At 37.2% G+C, this 18,501-nt stretch overlaps 1 protein-coding gene across 7 annotated transcripts in view; it reads right to left on the bottom strand.

Moving 5' to 3' along the window:
- Positions 1–18,501, bottom strand: part of GOLGB1 (golgin B1) — an 85,082-nt gene that overhangs the window by 62,102 nt on the left and 4,479 nt on the right. For 4 of the 7 annotated variants that reach the window (XM_074214627.1, XM_074214630.1, XM_074214628.1 and 1 more), the window contains exons 2-8: positions 17,874–17,939; positions 11,602–11,696; positions 10,690–10,842; positions 10,349–10,507; positions 3,665–3,796; positions 2,866–2,997; positions 1,806–1,928 (exon numbers count right to left, since the gene is read on the bottom strand). In XM_074214627.1, coding sequence (XP_074070728.1) covers positions 1,806–1,928; positions 2,866–2,997; positions 3,665–3,796; positions 10,349–10,507; positions 10,690–10,842; positions 11,602–11,694 — 792 coding nt within the window. In that variant the 5' untranslated portion in view covers positions 11,695–11,696; positions 17,874–17,939. Of the gene's footprint in view, positions 1–1,805; positions 1,929–2,865; positions 2,998–3,664; positions 3,797–10,348; positions 10,527–10,689; positions 10,843–11,601; positions 11,697–17,873; positions 17,940–18,501 lie in introns of those variants that run through there. The other 3 variants (XM_074214631.1, XM_074214633.1, XM_074214632.1) reach the window with 2 other exon arrangements.

Raw genomic sequence — 18,501 nt, 5'->3', positions numbered from 1 at the left:
ATGCTGGGCCTAAGGGGTGGTAGGAGGGCTCGGGGCCTCTTGACCCCAGAGCCGGGGATCTGTCTGCTGCACCACTCAGCTACCCTACAGCAGAGTCAGAGTGAAAGGAGAGAGAAAATATAGTACACGGTAGTGGAGAAATACGAAAGGAGGGAGTTGCGATCAGCAATGGCAATGGTGGAAAAATATGGAAGTAACTTTTGCCATGGACTTATCATAGAGAATGTGATCCACCTGTGACAGAGTTGTTGGTGTTGGAACAAAGACTCAAGCACATTTATTACTATTATTATTATTATTATTATTATTATTATTATTATTATTTGGGGGAGGGGTGCAGGGCAGATGGGGCTGGGTGGCCTGCCTGGGGCTGCATAGCAGGGTGATCGTTGGGTGTCTGAGGCCAGATTTGGACCCAGGTGCTCCGGGCTTAAGGGCCAATGCTCTGTCCGCCACCCAGCCACCCCTACTATTATTACTATTTTATTTTATTTTGGGTCTTTTTTCTTCTTTTTTTTTTGGTTTTTGCAGGTCAGTGGGGTTCGGGTAGCTTGCATGTCACACGGCTGGGTGATTGTTGGGTGTACGGGGCCGGATGTGGGCTTGGGTGCTGGTGGCTCCAGGGCTGGTGTTCTGTCCATTGCGCCACCTGGCCATACCTACAATTATTACTATTTTTTTAATTTTAGTTTTTCTCTCTCCCCTTTACTTTATAGCTCAAGCAAGTCTATATTTATGGGGGAGGGGTATTTCATTTACTCTTAAACAAGAATATTTTATTAATGTAAAAAAATTATTTGTACAAAATGAGAATAAATATTAAATAAAAAAAACAAAGGTTACTAGAGAAACAGGAAAAATAAGCTTTGAGGAGTGTACTTATACAATAAGGAAGGAAGAAGCAACAGACAGGAAGGAGAAATGAGTTTGCCTGGTTAGAAAGCTGGTAATAGTCTGCTCTTCAGTTGAACTAATTTATTTTTGGCAAGGCACTGGGGTTAAGTGACTTGCCCAAGGTCACACCGCTAGATAATTATTAAGTGTGAGGTCGCATTTGAACTCAGGTCCTACTGATTCTAGGGCTGGTGCTCTATTCACTGCACCACCTAGCTGCCCTTTGTCCTTCATTTTTTTTTTTGCAAGGCAAATGGGGTTAAGTGGCTTGCCCAAGGCCACATAACTAGGTAATCATTAAGTGTCTGAAGCCGGATTTGAACTCAGGTACTCCTGACTCAGGGCCAGTACTCTATCCACTGCGCCACCTAGCTGCCCCTTGTCCTTCATTCTTAAAGACCATGATATCAGGGAGGAGATGCCATAACATGAATTAGATTTGAGTGAAGGGGTGCTGCTAAGTCACCAGCCTCATTTTCTCCTCCACAACCATCTGGGTCCAACAGCCAGATAAGAATCAAGATAACTGGAGATGGCCCTGGAGGAGAGGCAGTCAAGTTTAAGTGACTTGACCAAGATCACACTGCTGGTAAGTGGCAAGTGTCTGAGGCTGGATTCAAACTCCCTTCCTCCTGACTCCAGGGTCATTGCTTTACCCACTGCATCACCTAGCTGCCCATCAAGTCCCTGATTAAAGGGGTAGGGGGAATGTACAATCCAAAGAAAAATACAATAAAAGCAACACTGGAACAAGATCACACACAAAGATATCAGTTAAAAAACACACTTAGACTACATGAAGAATAAAGATTAATGAGCAATAAAGTGAAAAGGTAAGGAGAAAGAGAACTTGTAATAGTTCATCAAATAACTAAAATCAATACCTTTACAAAAAAATTTTAGTCACACACCTGCTGCATCTCTGTCTCCACCTCCTTCTGAGTAACTAACTGAAGAAGTTCATCTTCATGAAGACGAACTTGTGATTCAAAGCGAGCATCTTTTTCCCGGACCACCTCCTGCATGGAACTCAACTTAAGACACAACCAGAAAGACTATACAAGTTACATTCCCAATCTTTTAAAAAACAAACATGAAATTCCCAACATGTTCAGAGATTTTAAGAAAAAAAAGGAAAAAAAATGACAGAAAAATAGAATTATCAAGTAGCTACAAAGAGTAACTTGGTTTTACAATTTATTATTCTTGTTCTAAATAGGTTGGTGGATATAATCTCCAAATACGACAAAAGGAAGTCAGTCTAAACAAAGACTCTTTTTTCAATTAAAAAGTCAATGAAGAACAATAAAATTTTTAAGTGCTACTAAACTGATATTATATTCAGAACCACTTAATAATTCCTCTGCTCAAAAATCTTTTATTATTTTTTATTTTCTAAAACAGTATCCCAACTCCTCAGGCAGTCATTTAAGACAACACACAATCTGACCGAAAGTTATGGATTCAGCCTCATTGTCAGGAGAATGACCTTGTAAAGGAACTGCATCTGCTCCCTATTCCTCATCTTACTAACAGCTATTTTCTTTATCACCTGCAAGTCTCCACACCAGGACTCTCACCAAAGCATGAGAGAGAAAGAAAACAGAGAGTAGAACAACCAGCCTCTTTATTAGAATAATTTCCTTGATACATTACAGTTTTTTCATCTGCCTTGCCTCTGCTCCTATAGAATTTGTTTATAGACACCTTTGGCCTTCAAAGCTTACAAATCTTCTAGCTGCTATATGCATAAATTATGATCTAGTAGTCTTTCTCTACTATCTTTGTCCTTTTGATTTTTATATGCTTATCAGATTGGTGCTCTGACCTTCATCTTTCATGAGTACTCAACTTCCAGAGTCTCAAACATTTTAACCAGTCTCTCTGACCTACTAATACAGGAATGTGCCATTCAGTTCAATTCAATAGAAATACAACCATCCTTTATGTTTTCAAAAATTTAATTCCTACCTGTGCTGCTTGCTCTGCTTGCACTTGACTAAGTTGGGTTTGTAGACTGTTAATTACAACCTCCTTCTCCTGGAGTTTTTGTTTCAGCATTTCAAATTCTTCTATCTGATCTTCTTTAGAAGATGTGTCACACTGAAGAAACAAAAAACAAAATAATTGATTTGATTTGAACAAAACTACTTCTTTATTCTCTGCCAATTGTTCTACAATCTATTCTATCCTTCAAAGCCCAAGGTAGATGCCTCTTTCTACATCATGAAATCAGTAATGTCTATCCTAATGCTCTTTCCATTTGAATTTCAAAAAATCTGTCTAGATCAATGATATCAAACTCAAATAGAAATGCTGCAGCTGGCATATTAACTTAGAAAAACACAAATTAACATTATGTATATCATACTGCATTTTTATTTGTTTTTTAAACATTTCCCAATAACATTTTAATCTAGTTTGGACTACACTGGAAATTTTGAGGCCTTGTAGTGAATCTGACACCTCAAGTCTAGATCATTTATTAAATACCAATTCATGTACCTGGTTTGCTTCCCCAGCAAAGGGGCAATAAGAACAATATAAAATTCTTCTTCATATATTCTTATAAAATGTGTTGTATGTTTTAATTCTTAAATAAATCACAATGCCAAAGGATTAAATTAAATAATTCATCTCAATTACAGAAATACAGCACAATAGAAATATCACTATCCTGTAGTTTTAGAAACTTACTATTGAAATTTCCTTGCCGTAACATAGTTTATTGAACTTTGGCCCTTAGCCTGATGGTAACTTTAATTCCTACCTCTGCTACTCGCTCTGCTTGTACTTGACTGAGTTGGGTTTGTAAGCTGTTAATTAATTCCTCTTTCTCCTGGAGTTTTTGTTTCAGCACTTCAAATCTTTCCATCTGAGCTTCTTTAGAAGATGTGTCACACTAAAGAAACAGAAAGACATAAAATAACTGACAAACAAAACAACTTCATTAGCTCTACACCATTTATTCTACAATCTATTCTACCAACCAACCAATCAATAAACATTTATTAAGCACCTATTATGCACCACAACCTGCTAGGTTTCCTCAAAGACATATCAGTTTTTCCCTCTATAAATCTTGAATTCACCCTTTCCTCTTCATTCTGTTACCCTTCTCAGAACTAATCATTTCATATCAAAAACATAATAGTAGATTCCTAGTTGGGCTCTAGCTCTCTGTCTCCTACAATTTCTCTAGAATACAGCAACTAGGCTCACCCTCCTAATTTTGATCATTACTTCCTTTCTTAAGTCCTTATAACAGTCACTTAAATCAAAATATAAATATCTATGATTTTAGGCTTCTCCAAAAATTAAAAACCTATTTGTGCCCTATGCTGGCCTTACTTAACTATCCTCATCTTCTGTTAAAACTTTTTTTTGGGGGGGGGGGAGGGGGAGAATTTGCAAGGCAATCGGGTGAGGCGACTTGCCCAAGGCCACAGCTAAGCATTTATTAAGTGTCTGAGTTCATATTTGAACTCAGGTCCTCCTGACTCCAGGACCAGAGCTCTATCTACTGCCACCTAACTGCCCCTAAAAGTTCTAATCAAATAAATGTATTGATTCTCCATCATACTTTGCCTATCTACATTCCCACAACCCTAGCCATTCATTACACCAAACACAACTAGAAAGTCTCTTTTCCCAAAAATGTCCAGATTCTCTGTTCTGTTCAAGAGTCATAAAACTTTCATAAAACTTTCCCCAAACATAGCAGCAAAGATTCCAAGTTACTTTGATAACTTCTTAATTATATATATTATATATATAAAATATCTAACAAACTATTAAATTATGATTGTGTTGACAATTCTGTCTCAAGTTAATTGTTACTGATTATGCAATCAAACAATAATAATTTTTTTATTAAAATATCTGTTATGAGTAGTAGGCACTCCCAGTGGTGATAAAAAGATAATTATGACACATTTCCTGTTCTCAAGAAATTTCATCTGAGAGTGGAAATATGACAAATACAAATATGCAAAAAAATGCACAACATTAGAGTTAGTCATAGAAAGAAAAAATATTTAAAGAAAGTTTGGTAAAACTTGATAAAAGAACAAGTCACACCCAGGACATTTAAAGATGAAACTGAAAAAAATGACAAGAAGACAAAAGAAGAAAAAATATCTGTAAAACACTGTATAACTTTTACCACCATAAAGGAAAGTGAAACCCCTTATTTGGACGAAAATTACAGTCTCTGATAAGTTTCTTATAGAAATGGAAATGGCACTAAAGAAACATAAGATAGGAAAATCAGTTGAACTAGAACTAAACATGCATAAACAAAAAAAGGAAAGAATACAATTTTGAAGGTATAAAGGGACTGATTCTCAAGGTAACTGAAAGAGAGGAAGATACTAACTGTGCAGAAAAAAAAACTCAGACTATATTACCCAAAAGAGGTGACTAAGAAAAACTTCACTAGTTACTAATCTATCTGCCTAATTTCCCACTGCTACAAAAAAGATCTAATGCATAGGACTACACTTACCAAGGTTTCAGAGAGAAATAGGCAAATTCAATATTCCATAGTAAACTATACCTTTACCATCACACAACTGAGAGATGAAAAGAATAAAACAATCCCTCCATACTAATATTTTCACTGACTAAAATAAAATCCATCTGACTTTTTAAAGCAAATCATCAGTCTCTCTCTCTCTCTCTCTCTCTCTCTCTATATATATATATATATATATATATGTATGTATATATATAATCTATTAAGATAACTCTCAAGCATATGTTAGTTATGCAAAGTAGCTTAAAAATATTATAGGAATAATTTTGTTCAAAAGTCCTCTGATAATTAATACAAAGCAAACAATAAAAAGCAGATATACGCTTCTCAAATGAGTTTGAGAATAATGGAGGCAGTCTACTACAGAGTTCAAGTTAAAGAGGGATTCCCTATAGATGATGAGGTCCTCCAGATACTTATATTTTGCAGATTTTATTGTACTGAATGTATTAAGATCTAAAACACACCTAAGTGACTTAATAAAGGACATCCAAAATTGCAGAACTGAGAGTGTAAAGGGCTTTCAGCAGTCATCTAGAATAGTCATCTAGCCTTAAGAGTTTCCACCATAACATATCTCTCCAGTTTCTATTTAAAGATTAACAACAAAAAAAAAAAGGTTGACTTGGTGCAGCTAGATGTTGCACTGGATAGGGCACTGGTCCTGAAGTCAGGAGGACCTGAGTCCAAATCAGACCTCAGATTATCATCTAGGTATATGACCCTGGATAAACCACCTAACACCACTGCCTTGCCAAAAAGAAGTGTTAACTCATCTTCTATTGAAGAAACCCTTTCATTTTTGGCAGCTGAAACTATCAGAAGCTTTTACTGAAATCAAACCTAGGGGGTCAGAGCCAAGATGGCGACAAGAAAGGATCAAGTCTCAGGTGCTCTCTGAGAAAACTTCTAAACTAAGGACTCTAACTAAACTTTCAAGAAACAGAACCCACAAAGGGACTCAGAGAGGCAGTTCTCCTACTCAAGGTAACCTGGAAAAGAGCGGAAAGGCTCTGCTGCCCAGGGTTGGAGGGGCGGCCTGCCAGAGAGAAAGAACTTCAGCCTCCTGGAGGCAGCCCCAGGGCTCTGGGAGCCCCAGCTCACAGCAGCAGGAGAGTCTCCTGACCTACAACCCGGGGAGCACCGGGCACAAACTGGGGGAACAGCAGGGGAGCCCAGCCCTCAGGGCACACAGCAAGCAGCTTGATCTGGAGCCCAGATCTGGAAACAGCAGGCAGAGCCAGTAAGCAGGAACCCCCAGGGCATGAGCCCATTGAGGGGAACAGGACTCTGGGGCTCTAACCACAGTCTAGACCCCACCCCATAGCAGGGCCCCCCCCACCTCAGCCCTTTGGCGGGGGGGGGGGGGGGGGGGGGGGGGGGGGGGAATATGGTCATTCACAGACCAGGAGGGAGGACAGAGCCTCACACACTAAGACCCTTGTGGGAGTGTCCCAAAAGCTCAGGAAGCACCCCCAAAACAGGGAAACTGGGAAAATGAGCAAGCAGAGAAATAAGAGGAACACCATTGAGAAATATTTTGCAAATGAGCCCAAGAAGGATCAAAACACTCAATCTGAAGATCAGGAAGCACAAGCTCCTGCATCTAAAGACTCCAAGAAAAAACAGAAATTGGGCTCAGGCTATGACAGAGCTCAAAAAAGACTTTGAAAATCAAATGAGGAAGTTAGAAGAAAAACTGGGAAAAGAAATGAGAGATGCAGGAAAAACATGAAAATGAAGTCAGCAGCCTAGTCAAGGAAATCCAAAAACAATGCTAAAGGAAATAGCATGCTAAAAACCAGCTTAGGTCAAATGGATAAAACAGTTCAAAAAGTTATGGAGGAGAAGAATGCTTTAAAAAAGCAAAATTGGCCAGATGGAAAAAGAGATAAGAAAACTCTGAGGAGAACAAATCCTTCAGACAAAGGTTAGAATTCAGGGAGATTGATGAATTTACCAGAAATCAGGAATCAATACTTCAAAACCAAAAGAATGAAAAATTACAAGAAAATGTGAAATATCTCATTGAAAAAACAACTGATATGGAAAACAGACTTAGGAAAGATAATTTAAAAATTACTGGAATACCTGAAAGTCATGATCAGGAAAAGAGCCTTGACATCATTTTCAAAGAATTACTACAGGAAAATTGCCCTGATATTCTAGAAGCAGAGGGCAAAATAGAAATGGAGAGAATCCACCAATCCCCCCGAGAAAGAGATCCCAAAAAACCAACCCCTAGGAATACTATAGCCAAGTTCCAGAACTCCCAAGTCAAAGAGAAAATATTACAAGCAGCCAGAAGGACACAGTTCAAATATCATGGAGCTGCAGTCAGGATCGCACAGGACTTAGCAGCAACTACATTGGAAGCTCATAGGGCTTGGAATACAATATACCGGAAGGCGAAAGAGCTTAGAATGCAGCCAAGAATCAACTACCCAGCAAGGCTGAATGTCCTCTTCCAGGGAAAAAGATGGACTTTCAATGAACCAGGGGAATTTCAAATGTTCCTGTTGGAATGGCCAGAGCTGAACAGAAGGTTTGATCTTCAGATACAGGAATCAGGTGAAGCATGGAGATTGGAGGAGAGGGGGACATATGAGGGACTTAATGATGATGAACTGCATGTATTCCTGTATAGAAAAATGACACTGATAATACTCATATGAACCTTCTCAGTTAATAGAGCAGGTAGAGGGAGCTTTTATAGTTGAAGCACAGGAGAAAGCTGAATTTGAAGCTAAAATATGGTGTAAAAATGGAGTCAATAGAAAAAAAAGGGAAATGTAATGGGAGAAAGAAAAAGGAAAGGGGGAATAGACCAAGATATTTCATATAATAAGATTTTTCTCATCAGAGGTAGCTAGGAGAGGAAACAGCATATATACTCAATGGTGTATAGGCATCTGGAGTAAGAAGGGGAGGAGCAGGGGGAAGGAGTGGGGATGTGAATAAAGGAGGAGAGGATGGACCATGGGAGGAGAGTGATCAGATATAACACATTTTCTTTTTTACTTCTTGCAAGGGGCTGGGATTGGAAGGCCTGTCCCCCATAGGACCAGGTGGATTCTGGGCCTAAGGGGGTGGTATGGGGGATCAGGGCCTCTTGGCCCCAGGACCAGGGATCTGTCTGCTGCGCCACTCAGCGACCCTACAGCAGAGTCAGAGTGAAAGGAGAGAGAAAATATAGTACATGGTAGTGGAGAAATAAGAAAGGAGGGAGTTGCGATCAGCAATGGCAATGTTGGAAAAATATGGAATTAACTTTTGTGATGGACTTACCATAAAGAATGTGATCCACCCATGACAGAGTTGTTGGTATTGGAACAAAGACTGAAGCACATTTTTTATTATTATTATTATTTGGGGGAGGGTGCAGGGCAAATGGGGCTGGGTGGCCTGCCTGGGGCCACATAGCAGGGTGATCTTTGGGTGTCTGAGGCCAGATTTGGACCCGGGTGCTCCTGGCTCAAGGGCCAATGCTCTGTCTGCCACACAGCCACCCCTACTTTTATTACTATTTTATTTTTGGGGGGTTGGTTTTTGCAGAGCAGTGGGGATTGGGTGGCTTACATGTCACATGGCTGGGTGAATGTTGGGTCTACGGGGCTGGATGTGGGCTTGGGTGCTCGTGGCTCCAGGGCTGGTGCTTCGTCCATTGCGCCACCTGGCCATACCTACAATTATTACTATTTTTTTTAATTTTAATTTTTTTCTCTCCCCTTTACTTTATCGCTCAGGCAAGTCTATATTCATGGGGAGAGGGGTATTTCATTTACTCTTAAACAAGAATATTTTATTAGTGTAAAAAAAATTTGTACAAAATGAGAATAAAAAAACAAAAGAAAACAAAGAAAAAAAAAGAACCTAAACTTTTCTCTTTGCAACTTTCAGCCCTAATCCCTCTTCCAAATGAAAGCCCATCATATATCTTAACCTGGTTATCATACGCCCACTGAGTCTTCACAGAGCTATGCTAAACATCTCCAGGTCCTTGAACTGGACCTCATATGACATATAATTAAGGTCCACCATTCTAACTGCCCTTCTTTAGACACTCTCCAGTTTATCAATGTCTTTGGAATCCAGAACTGAATCCAATATTCTACATGAACTATGAGAAGGAAAGAGTACAGAGGAACTATTACCTTCTTATTACTGGAAATTTTAGTCTCTCAATGTAGCCCAAGACTGTTAGTTTTTTAGATGAATCTCTCTGACAGAGGGGTAGAGATCTGGATTTCCAAAAGTGTTCTCAAAGGATGTCCTTAAAGGATGACATGCTCTTCCCTCCTCACCCTGCCTTTAACCACGGTGGTATCTGTGGTTAAGTTCAATGGCAAATGGAATTCTCCTATTTGAAACAACTCTACTGTAGATCAAAGTCTAAAAGTTCAGCTACTACAAAAGACTCAGAATTAGGAATCTAAAGATAAATTTATCAAAACATGCCATAGCAGGGTCTCCCTCCCAACAATAATCATGCAACTTCTCTCTCCTCTCTTCATATTCTTTCTCTTTCCCTCTTGGGGGAGACAAGACTGTTCTACCTATTATCTAAAAGTAGGTATTTCATGAACCTGCTTTTTATATGACTTCTATTTGTCTTGAATTTTGATGTCCTGTTTGATGTCTTTTCTTGACAATATATTTGTTTTGTTTGTTTTTTGTTTTGTTTTTGCAAGGCAATGGGGTTAAGTAATTTGTTCAAGGTCACACACTAGTAATTATTAAGTGTCTGAGGTCACATTTGAACTCAGGTCCTCCTGACTCCAGGGCTGGTGCTCTATCCACTGTACCACCTACCTGCCCTTTTCCTGACAATAAAACATCTGAAGTTTATGCTATATATTCTGACACCACAGAAGATTACTACACTGAAAATATTTATTATACTCAATTCACCCATACCTTGTTAGGGAGCTGCCGTTTCTCTGACTTAGGTTCTTGGGATGACTCCATCCCTACTTGTGCCTTCATTTCTTCCATACGTTTATTCAGGGAGGCTAATCGAGCTTTGGCTTGAAGCTTCAATTTTGTCATTTTCATGTCTGCAGCTTTCCTTTCTTCCTACCAGAGAATAACAAGGCTAAATGAAAAGACAATGTACTTAATGATAGTAAATTTTATTAGGCACCACTCATATGCTGGAGAAAGAACATAATACAGTATTTATCTTTAATTGGCACAGAGAAGAGCCAAAATGAATTATAGTTCTTTTATCAAATACTTTGAAAGGGAAAAAAAAGTACCTCTAAAACAACATCTTTTTGCTGTAACTGATTATCTTTTTCTCGAATAATATCCTTCAGCTGTACCACCAACTGTTCTGTATGAGCCAATCGCTCTAAAATATCCTCATTTGTTCCATTGTTTATTGCCATGTCAGGCTCTTGTGTTCGTTCCTACAATTGGAACAAAGGAAAAACAAAGAAAATAGTAGGACAACACACTTTTAATTTCCAATATAAGTTCCTTCATTCCTTCCTATTTTTTTTTTTTTGGTTCTTAATTTCCTTTTCAAACTCCCATACCCTTCCTTCTTCCCATTTCAACAGATTTCTTCTCATATTATGTTAACATAAAAAGATCCCTTCTGTATCAGTTAACAAATACATGACATAAAATAATAGCAACAACATTAATACAAGGGTAAATGCAAAAGTGTATTAGGAACATAAAAATCTGATTTCTCCATTTATCACTCCAAATATTTCCTCTGAAATACAGAGGAAGTGATAAGGAAAGTTATCAATTCTACTTTTAAAAAACCAGACGAAGACCACATAGCTAGAATGATCTCTTAATCTCTATCCAGAATTTTGTCCAGTTATGATTTTCTTATCTTCTTTAACTATACCTGTATAAATCTTAACCTGTCATGTAGAAGTACCAAGAGGGAGAATTTTTTTTTTGGGGGGGGGGGTTAACAAGGCAATGGGGTCACACAGTTAGGTAATTATTAAGTGTCAGAAGTTGGATTTGAAATCAGGTTCTCCTGACTCCAGTGCTCTATCCACTGTACCACCTAGCTGCCCCAAGGTTAGTAAGTTCTTAAAACAAAAGTAAGAATCCCCTGATCCTTACCTATTACATTCTGTCTTCCCCAAAAAGCAATGAGAATGAATCTTATTAGCTCACAATTAAAACAACAAACTACTCACTAGATCTGAAGGCCCCACTATGTCACCATCAGCACCATCTCCTGATAACTCCTGCAGAACAGTGTTCGCTATTTCTGACATACGGCTCAGCATTTCTGCAATAAAAGAGCAGTATCAAAATTAAGCACCTTCAAAAGGCCATGGGCTTCTTTTAAGTGAAAGCTTATTTCATTATACAGAGGATATATAAAAAAAATACCAAGCTGGTGTTCATCAAATGGAATTTGTGAAAGTATTAAGGTTTCTTTCGTTCTTTTGCTAACATTTCTTCAAAGAGTTGCTACAAAGAAAAATTTATAAACACATAGAGATTGGTCTCATACTGTTATAACCACACCTATTCAAAGATTTCAGTTACTATAAGTAACATCGTCTTCAAAATTTCACTTGATTATATGGGGGATAATAAATATAAATATTAATAATAATAAAAGTGAGGTTTAATGCCTCTATTTTAAAATGCCCTTAAACACAAATGACCTTCATTTGTAATTAGTTACCAAATCTAGCTGCTTTCCTTTTATGCTGCTAATCTTATCTGAGCTATGGACTATTCAAATCTGGAAGAGTCAGAGAAAGTGTGACCTGTGTACTTGTATACACAAGTTAGGCTCCTTGGAGGGTAAAACATTATAAAGTTAAATTAAGTTATATGCTAAGGATTACCCTTCAAAATACATGGAATAACTATTTTAGCAGAATTTTCTTAAATTTTCCTTTAAAAGCTAAATGTTTCAAAAAATTTTTCTAGAATAATTTCACCACCCTCTAGACTCTAGCTCAATTTCTGATCCCATCTCTCTCTCCCTCAATTTACCCTTAAAATGATGGCTTTGATCCCTCAATCATATTAACTGTATGTTAGTCTTGTTTTAGTTTTTAACATATAAACTTTTTCACAGGAAAAAAATGCATTCACTATTCATTATCAGAATACACTATTTATACCTAAATTTTGTGCATTTTGCTAATTAGATCATAAAAAATATTTTCTTTGGATTGGAAAACATTCATTAGCTACTACACTGAATTTCACTCCTATGTCAACTGTCCCTTATCTGTTAGAATCCCAGTCACTTAACCTCTCTGTAGCTCAATTTCCTCAGAAATACAAAAGAGGTTGTTGGAGGGGGTTGGATTCAATGACCTCTGAAGTCCCAGCTCTAAACAAATTATATTAAATCCTACCCTAATGAAAGAAATTGTATTACTCTGTAACACTCTAGTGAAACTGTATTATTCTGGACAGTGGACAGTGTCTGTGGAGTAAAAGGAATCAGGTTCAAATTTAACCTTTGATTCTCAATACTTCCAAAACTTTGGGCAAGTTACTTGACTCACCTGTAAAATGAGGGTATTGGACTAGATGACCTTTGAGATCTCATCAAGTTTTAAGTTCCCTTTCAATTTCAAATCATGGGTTTTTTTGTGTGATTAAAATGTTTTTTTTTTTTAATTAAGATATCTTAACAAAATGGCACACCTCTCAAGAAGGGAGAGAGGGATGGGGAAATCCCCAAATGCAAGGTCTTTTGTGCACTTTGAAAGGCTTTGTTCCTGGCCCCCTCATGCCAATCACAGGCTGGGGTCACAATCTAAGTGATACATTGATCCCTATACATTTTCCCCACCCTGCTCATTAGCTAATGATCAAGAACAGCTAGAGCTCTTTCAGCATGCACAAAGGAGAAGTCAAAACTAGGTTAACTTAAATCATATAATTTTTTTAAAAAATTTAAATGCTGCATTAGAAACATTAAATATCAATACTACTACTGGTTCTAATTTTTTCACTTTGCATCATTTCATAAAGGTCTTTCCAGACTTCTTTAATCTGTATTCTTTAAACTTTATACTCTTAATTTCATTATATTTCATTGTAATAATATAACACATCTAATCATTATTGAACATTTTAGGCTACTTGTGATTTTAAAAAATTATTATAACACTGCCATGAAAATCTTCAAATACACTGCTGTTATTTTGTGATCTTTGTCTTTAAAATGGAGAAAAGTTAAATTTCTCAAGAATTCTAAACTTTCATACATCATATTAGACCCAAATATTGGATAAAAGAAGCTATCACCAGTAAGCAATAATGTAAGTCTCTGATAATTCAAATTGTGCAATTAGACTATGGACAATATACAAAAAGTTTTTCTCATAATTAGCACCAGGTAGATACCAAACTGCCCTTCCACTTTCTGGTGCCTTGTTTTCAGTTAGAAAAAAAATTAAATATATTATTATATACCAAATTGCTTATACCACTGTTCAAATAAAAAGATGATAGAATCTTCCTATCTATGCCACAACCTACTAAATTTCCAATTTTTCTAGGTAAATTTGGAAAGGACTTGAAGGGGTGGAGGTGGAGGGAGGAGAAATGAAAGAGGGGAGAGAATCTCATTTTACAGATAATAATAAATGCTGGTCAAGTGTTTATTACAGGGTGCCCCAAAAGTCTTAGTACAATCTTAAATTTTGTTAACTTAAAACTGCACAAAGACTTCTGGGATACCCTATATATTAACAGCTTAATTTATGGTTGAGATGATTTGATACAATTACAAATGATTTGCAGTTACAAGGAGCTTTTGCAAACATCATCTAATTTGCTTATCACAAATCATCCTATAAAGGAGATAGTGCAAGTGTTATTAAGTATTATTACATTCATTTTAAAGATAAGAATAAACATTAATAAGCATGCTACGAGAAGTAAGGCAGTTTAAAGCTCAGTGCTCTGATCTTGATTTTCATACTGACTTGGGCTCAATCTGGATTGAACCTGACTAGGGTTAAGTCACAAACTAACCTTTCTCAGGTTTGATTTCCTCCTCTGCAAAATGATAATCTCACCTACAGCTATGGGCTGTTCTGAACATCAAATGAGATGCTATATGTGAAGTGCTTTGTGAACCTTAAAAAATTTATACAAATGTTAATTATTACTTCAACTCCATATTTTACAGTCAAATGCCAAGTTCAGAACTTCTTTCTTTGCAACTAAATACAAACTTTTCTCATCAAATCTTTCAACTAGATCAACTATATAAATCTGAAAGGGTCAGAAGGGTATAATATTTTATGCTTTTTCCACAAAAGAACTATTCTGATGCAACCAGGTGGCATTTGTTTCCTGGTGACCTTTGGCTGTCTGGGGCTATGCCATGGAAGCACAAGGTCTTCTAAGGTACAGTCCCAGCAACAGAGAAGTATGCAAAAAGAGTTGACAAAGTTTACTTCATCTTAGGTTCGAGTACATAATAAAACATCCATTCACTGAAAACATGGACACTTGAACTATCCATAAGAATAGCAAATATAATGGCTGAGAACACAATGCTTCAAATCAAGTCATTATGTACCTTGATAATCTTTTTTAGATTGGATCTGTGATTTCATTGGAATAGGCAACTTTTAGTGAGAAATCAACCTTCTAATTAATACATTGTAACCTAGAGTTTTGTCTGGAGGACAGAGAGGCTAAAAGACTCTTCCCAAAATCACTGTCAGTGTGTATCAAAGACAGAATTTGAAACTGGGTGTTCCTGACCCCAAGGTTATCTCTCTATACCTATACCATTCTCCCTCTTGAACTTGACCTTATCATACCACATCTTCATAACCACAATACAAAGTTAACCACAGGGAAGGTGCGGGGGGGGGGGGGGGGGGGGGGGGGAGTCTCTCTCTCTCTCTCACACACACACACACACACACACACACACACACACAATGTATATGTACATGCACACACAAACATTAAGAATTAAAGTTGAGATGTAGAAATAAAAGAGATCAAAGACCTCAGAAATCTCAAACCTGAATAAGATGAAATCTTCTTTTAAGAAATCAAGTAAAAGTACTGCATAAAAGTACTTAACCAAAAGTAGGATTCAAACCAAATCTCTACTCACTCCAAATTCTTTCCAAGACAATATCTTGTCTTTTAAATATGTACACAGAAAAAAAATACAAGATAATTTGAGGAGGAAAAAAGCACTAACAACTAGGAGAATGAGAGAAGGCTTTGTTGAGGAGCTTATTTCCTTTATAAAAGGGGCCTTGAATGAAGGATTCTAAAAAGTCAAAGATGAAGAAAGAATGTATTTCAGGTTTGTGTTGATGCATGAAGGTGATGATAAAACTGTTGAGTTCAGAGAACACTTAGAAATCTAGTTTGACCAGAATGTAGAGTCCTTAGAGAGGAGAAAGAAGAGGGCCATGTTATAGAAGGGCTTAAATACCTAAGTGAGGCATTTTTCTCTTTTATACTAACAGCAAGAAGGAACTACTCACACTGCTAATGCAGAGGAGTGACTCAGTCAAACCTGTGTCTTAGGAAGATAATTTGAGAGCTGGTGAAAACATAAAATGGGAGAAGAGAAAGATTATAAACTGACAGACCAGTTAGGAGGCTATTACAATAATCTAGGTAAGATGATGAAAGTGATATTGGATCTGAAAATCCTTCCTTCTTAAATAAGTTTAAATAAAGTTCTTATTTTTTTTTTAAATGCCACAACAAGGAATCCATAGCCAGAAAACATTTGATCTCCCCAGTTTTGGCATTGCAGCCAAGGCCAACATCAGTTTACAGCACAAACTCATATTTAAAGAATGATTTGAAAATATTAGTACAAACATATATTTAAAATGATTTAAAATTATTCGTACAATCACCTATAAAATAGCAAAAAGCAGGGATGGGGAAGGGACCTGCTACTAAATCATCCCTAACTTAGAAATGAAACTAAAAAGGAGAAAAATAAATAGAAATAAAATAGAAAGGACTTACAACATTTCTATAGAAACATTCTCATGAAAGCAGAACCAGAAAATTTGAGCTCTACGCTTAAACAACCCCACTGCTATGTGTTTAAGTAGAAATAGTCCTTAAAATGAAATCAAGAAGAGGACATGGACTTGACCCATAATATATCAGAAATCTATATAGGAGGTGACAAAATTCTAAAGGCGTTCCAGGATTGATTTTCAAGATTTCTTAAAGTGAAAAAGATTTTAAAATAATGAAAAAGATCATACATGGGTATTATTGCAAGAAAAAAGAAAAAATAATATCACTATATTGATGATGATGTTTGTCCTTCATTCTCAAAGAAGCTCATGATATCAGGTAGGTGACGTCATGACATGCACTGAATTGGATTTGAATGAGGGGGTACTGTGCAAAGTAAGCAGCTTCACTTTCTCTGGAGCCATCTGGATTTACACTTCAAGGTTATTACATAAATTCCACTAGATACAGCCCTGGATGTGAGGCAATCAGGGTTAAGTGACTTGTCCAATGTCACACAGTTAGAAAACATGAAGTATCTGAATCCAGACTTGAACTCAGAGCTTTCTGACTCCAGGGCTGGTGTTCTAACCACTGACCCCATCTAATTGCCCTGTATATTAAGAGTATATAAGAGGCCTGGGGCGGCTAGGTGGCGTAGTGGATAAAGCACCAGCCCTGGAGTCAGGAGTACCTGGGTTCAAATCTGGTCTCAGACACTTAATTACCTAGCTGTGTGGCCTTGGGCAAGCCACTTAACCCTGTTTGCCTTGCAAAAACCTAAAAAAAAGTATATAAGAGGCCTAAGAGACTGGTCCTGTCCATGAAATGCTTAAAATCTTGAGAGAAAATGTATATACATATATATATATATATATGACTAGTAAACGTGCTAATATATGGATATTTTTATTTGTACAACTATAGTAACTTGGTAGAGTGAAAGGAGTAATGAATAGGAGTTAGAGCTATAAAATGAGAATATTGGGTATTTACCTCACAGAATTTTTGCATCAAATAACTTAATTTGTATAATAAGCTAAAAATGCAGATCTTAAATACATATATGGATATGTATGTATGTATGTGTGTGTGTGTTTGTGTAAAATGCAAGCTAGTATTTCAATCACCTAGCCAGTTTGGCAGAGGGTAAAGGAAATAAAATTTTAGACAATAAAAATTATTAACAAGTAAAAACATTAACAAGAAATTCTTGTCAGTTCCAGGTTTACAAACTTAGAATTCCCTTCTGAGTTTAGCATCATTCATATATCTAAGATATCACCAAATACTGCAATTTCTTCCCTGGTAACAATTCCTACATTTTTTCCCCCCATCAAAAAGATTATTCCTTGGACCTAGTCCAAGTCTAGGTCACATACTTTACTACAATAAATAGCCTCCTTCCTATTTCTACCTCAAAGTCATATTACAAAGAGCTGCTTGTTTTGGTCATGTCACTCACCTGTTCAGAAAGTTATAATACTTTCAAAAAACCAAATTAAAGTTCTTCATTGGACTTCAAGCAAGTCTGGAAGGAAAAAAGAACAAATGCATTTTATATATTTATTATATGCTAATTTTTTATACATATTACTTATTACTATTTATTTGTTAATTGGTTTGGTCCAGCCCTGTTAAAGGGTTAGGGATTTAGGGCAAGATTTTATAAATTCATTGAACTATTTCTTCATCTTGACATTTTTAAAGGTTATAATAATCGCTTTTTAAAAATCAATGCTTTAGGTTCCATGGGAAAGGTGTGCCTCACCAGGACCAGGGGTTGGAAAAAAAGCTGGCACAGGCCAGCCCAGAGATCCCCTGCAACAGCCTGAAGGGGTGGTGAGAGAACTCTGCTGCACCTGGGTGAGCTTGGAGTGAGGAGCACCAGCCACAGAACCTGCAGTGAGAAAGCAGCCTGCACTCCCAGAGACAGTAAGGGAAGTCTGCAAGAGATTTCTCTGCTGTCCCTGGGGTAGGACTCAGCTGTTTGCCCACACTCAGAAGCAGGTTGCAGTTTGGGCTTCCATACTAAGATAGCACAATCCAGCCTTATAGCCCCAGGGCAAAGGGCAGTGCTGTGGTCATCTACA

This window comes from Macrotis lagotis, chromosome 1, assembly GCF_037893015.1.
Source record: "Macrotis lagotis isolate mMagLag1 chromosome 1, bilby.v1.9.chrom.fasta, whole genome shotgun sequence".
In the NCBI taxonomy this organism is placed as follows: domain Eukaryota; kingdom Metazoa; phylum Chordata; class Mammalia; order Peramelemorphia; family Peramelidae; genus Macrotis; species Macrotis lagotis.
The sequence above is the reverse complement of the archived record's forward strand: the minus strand, read 5'-3'. Positions and strand labels throughout refer to the sequence as shown.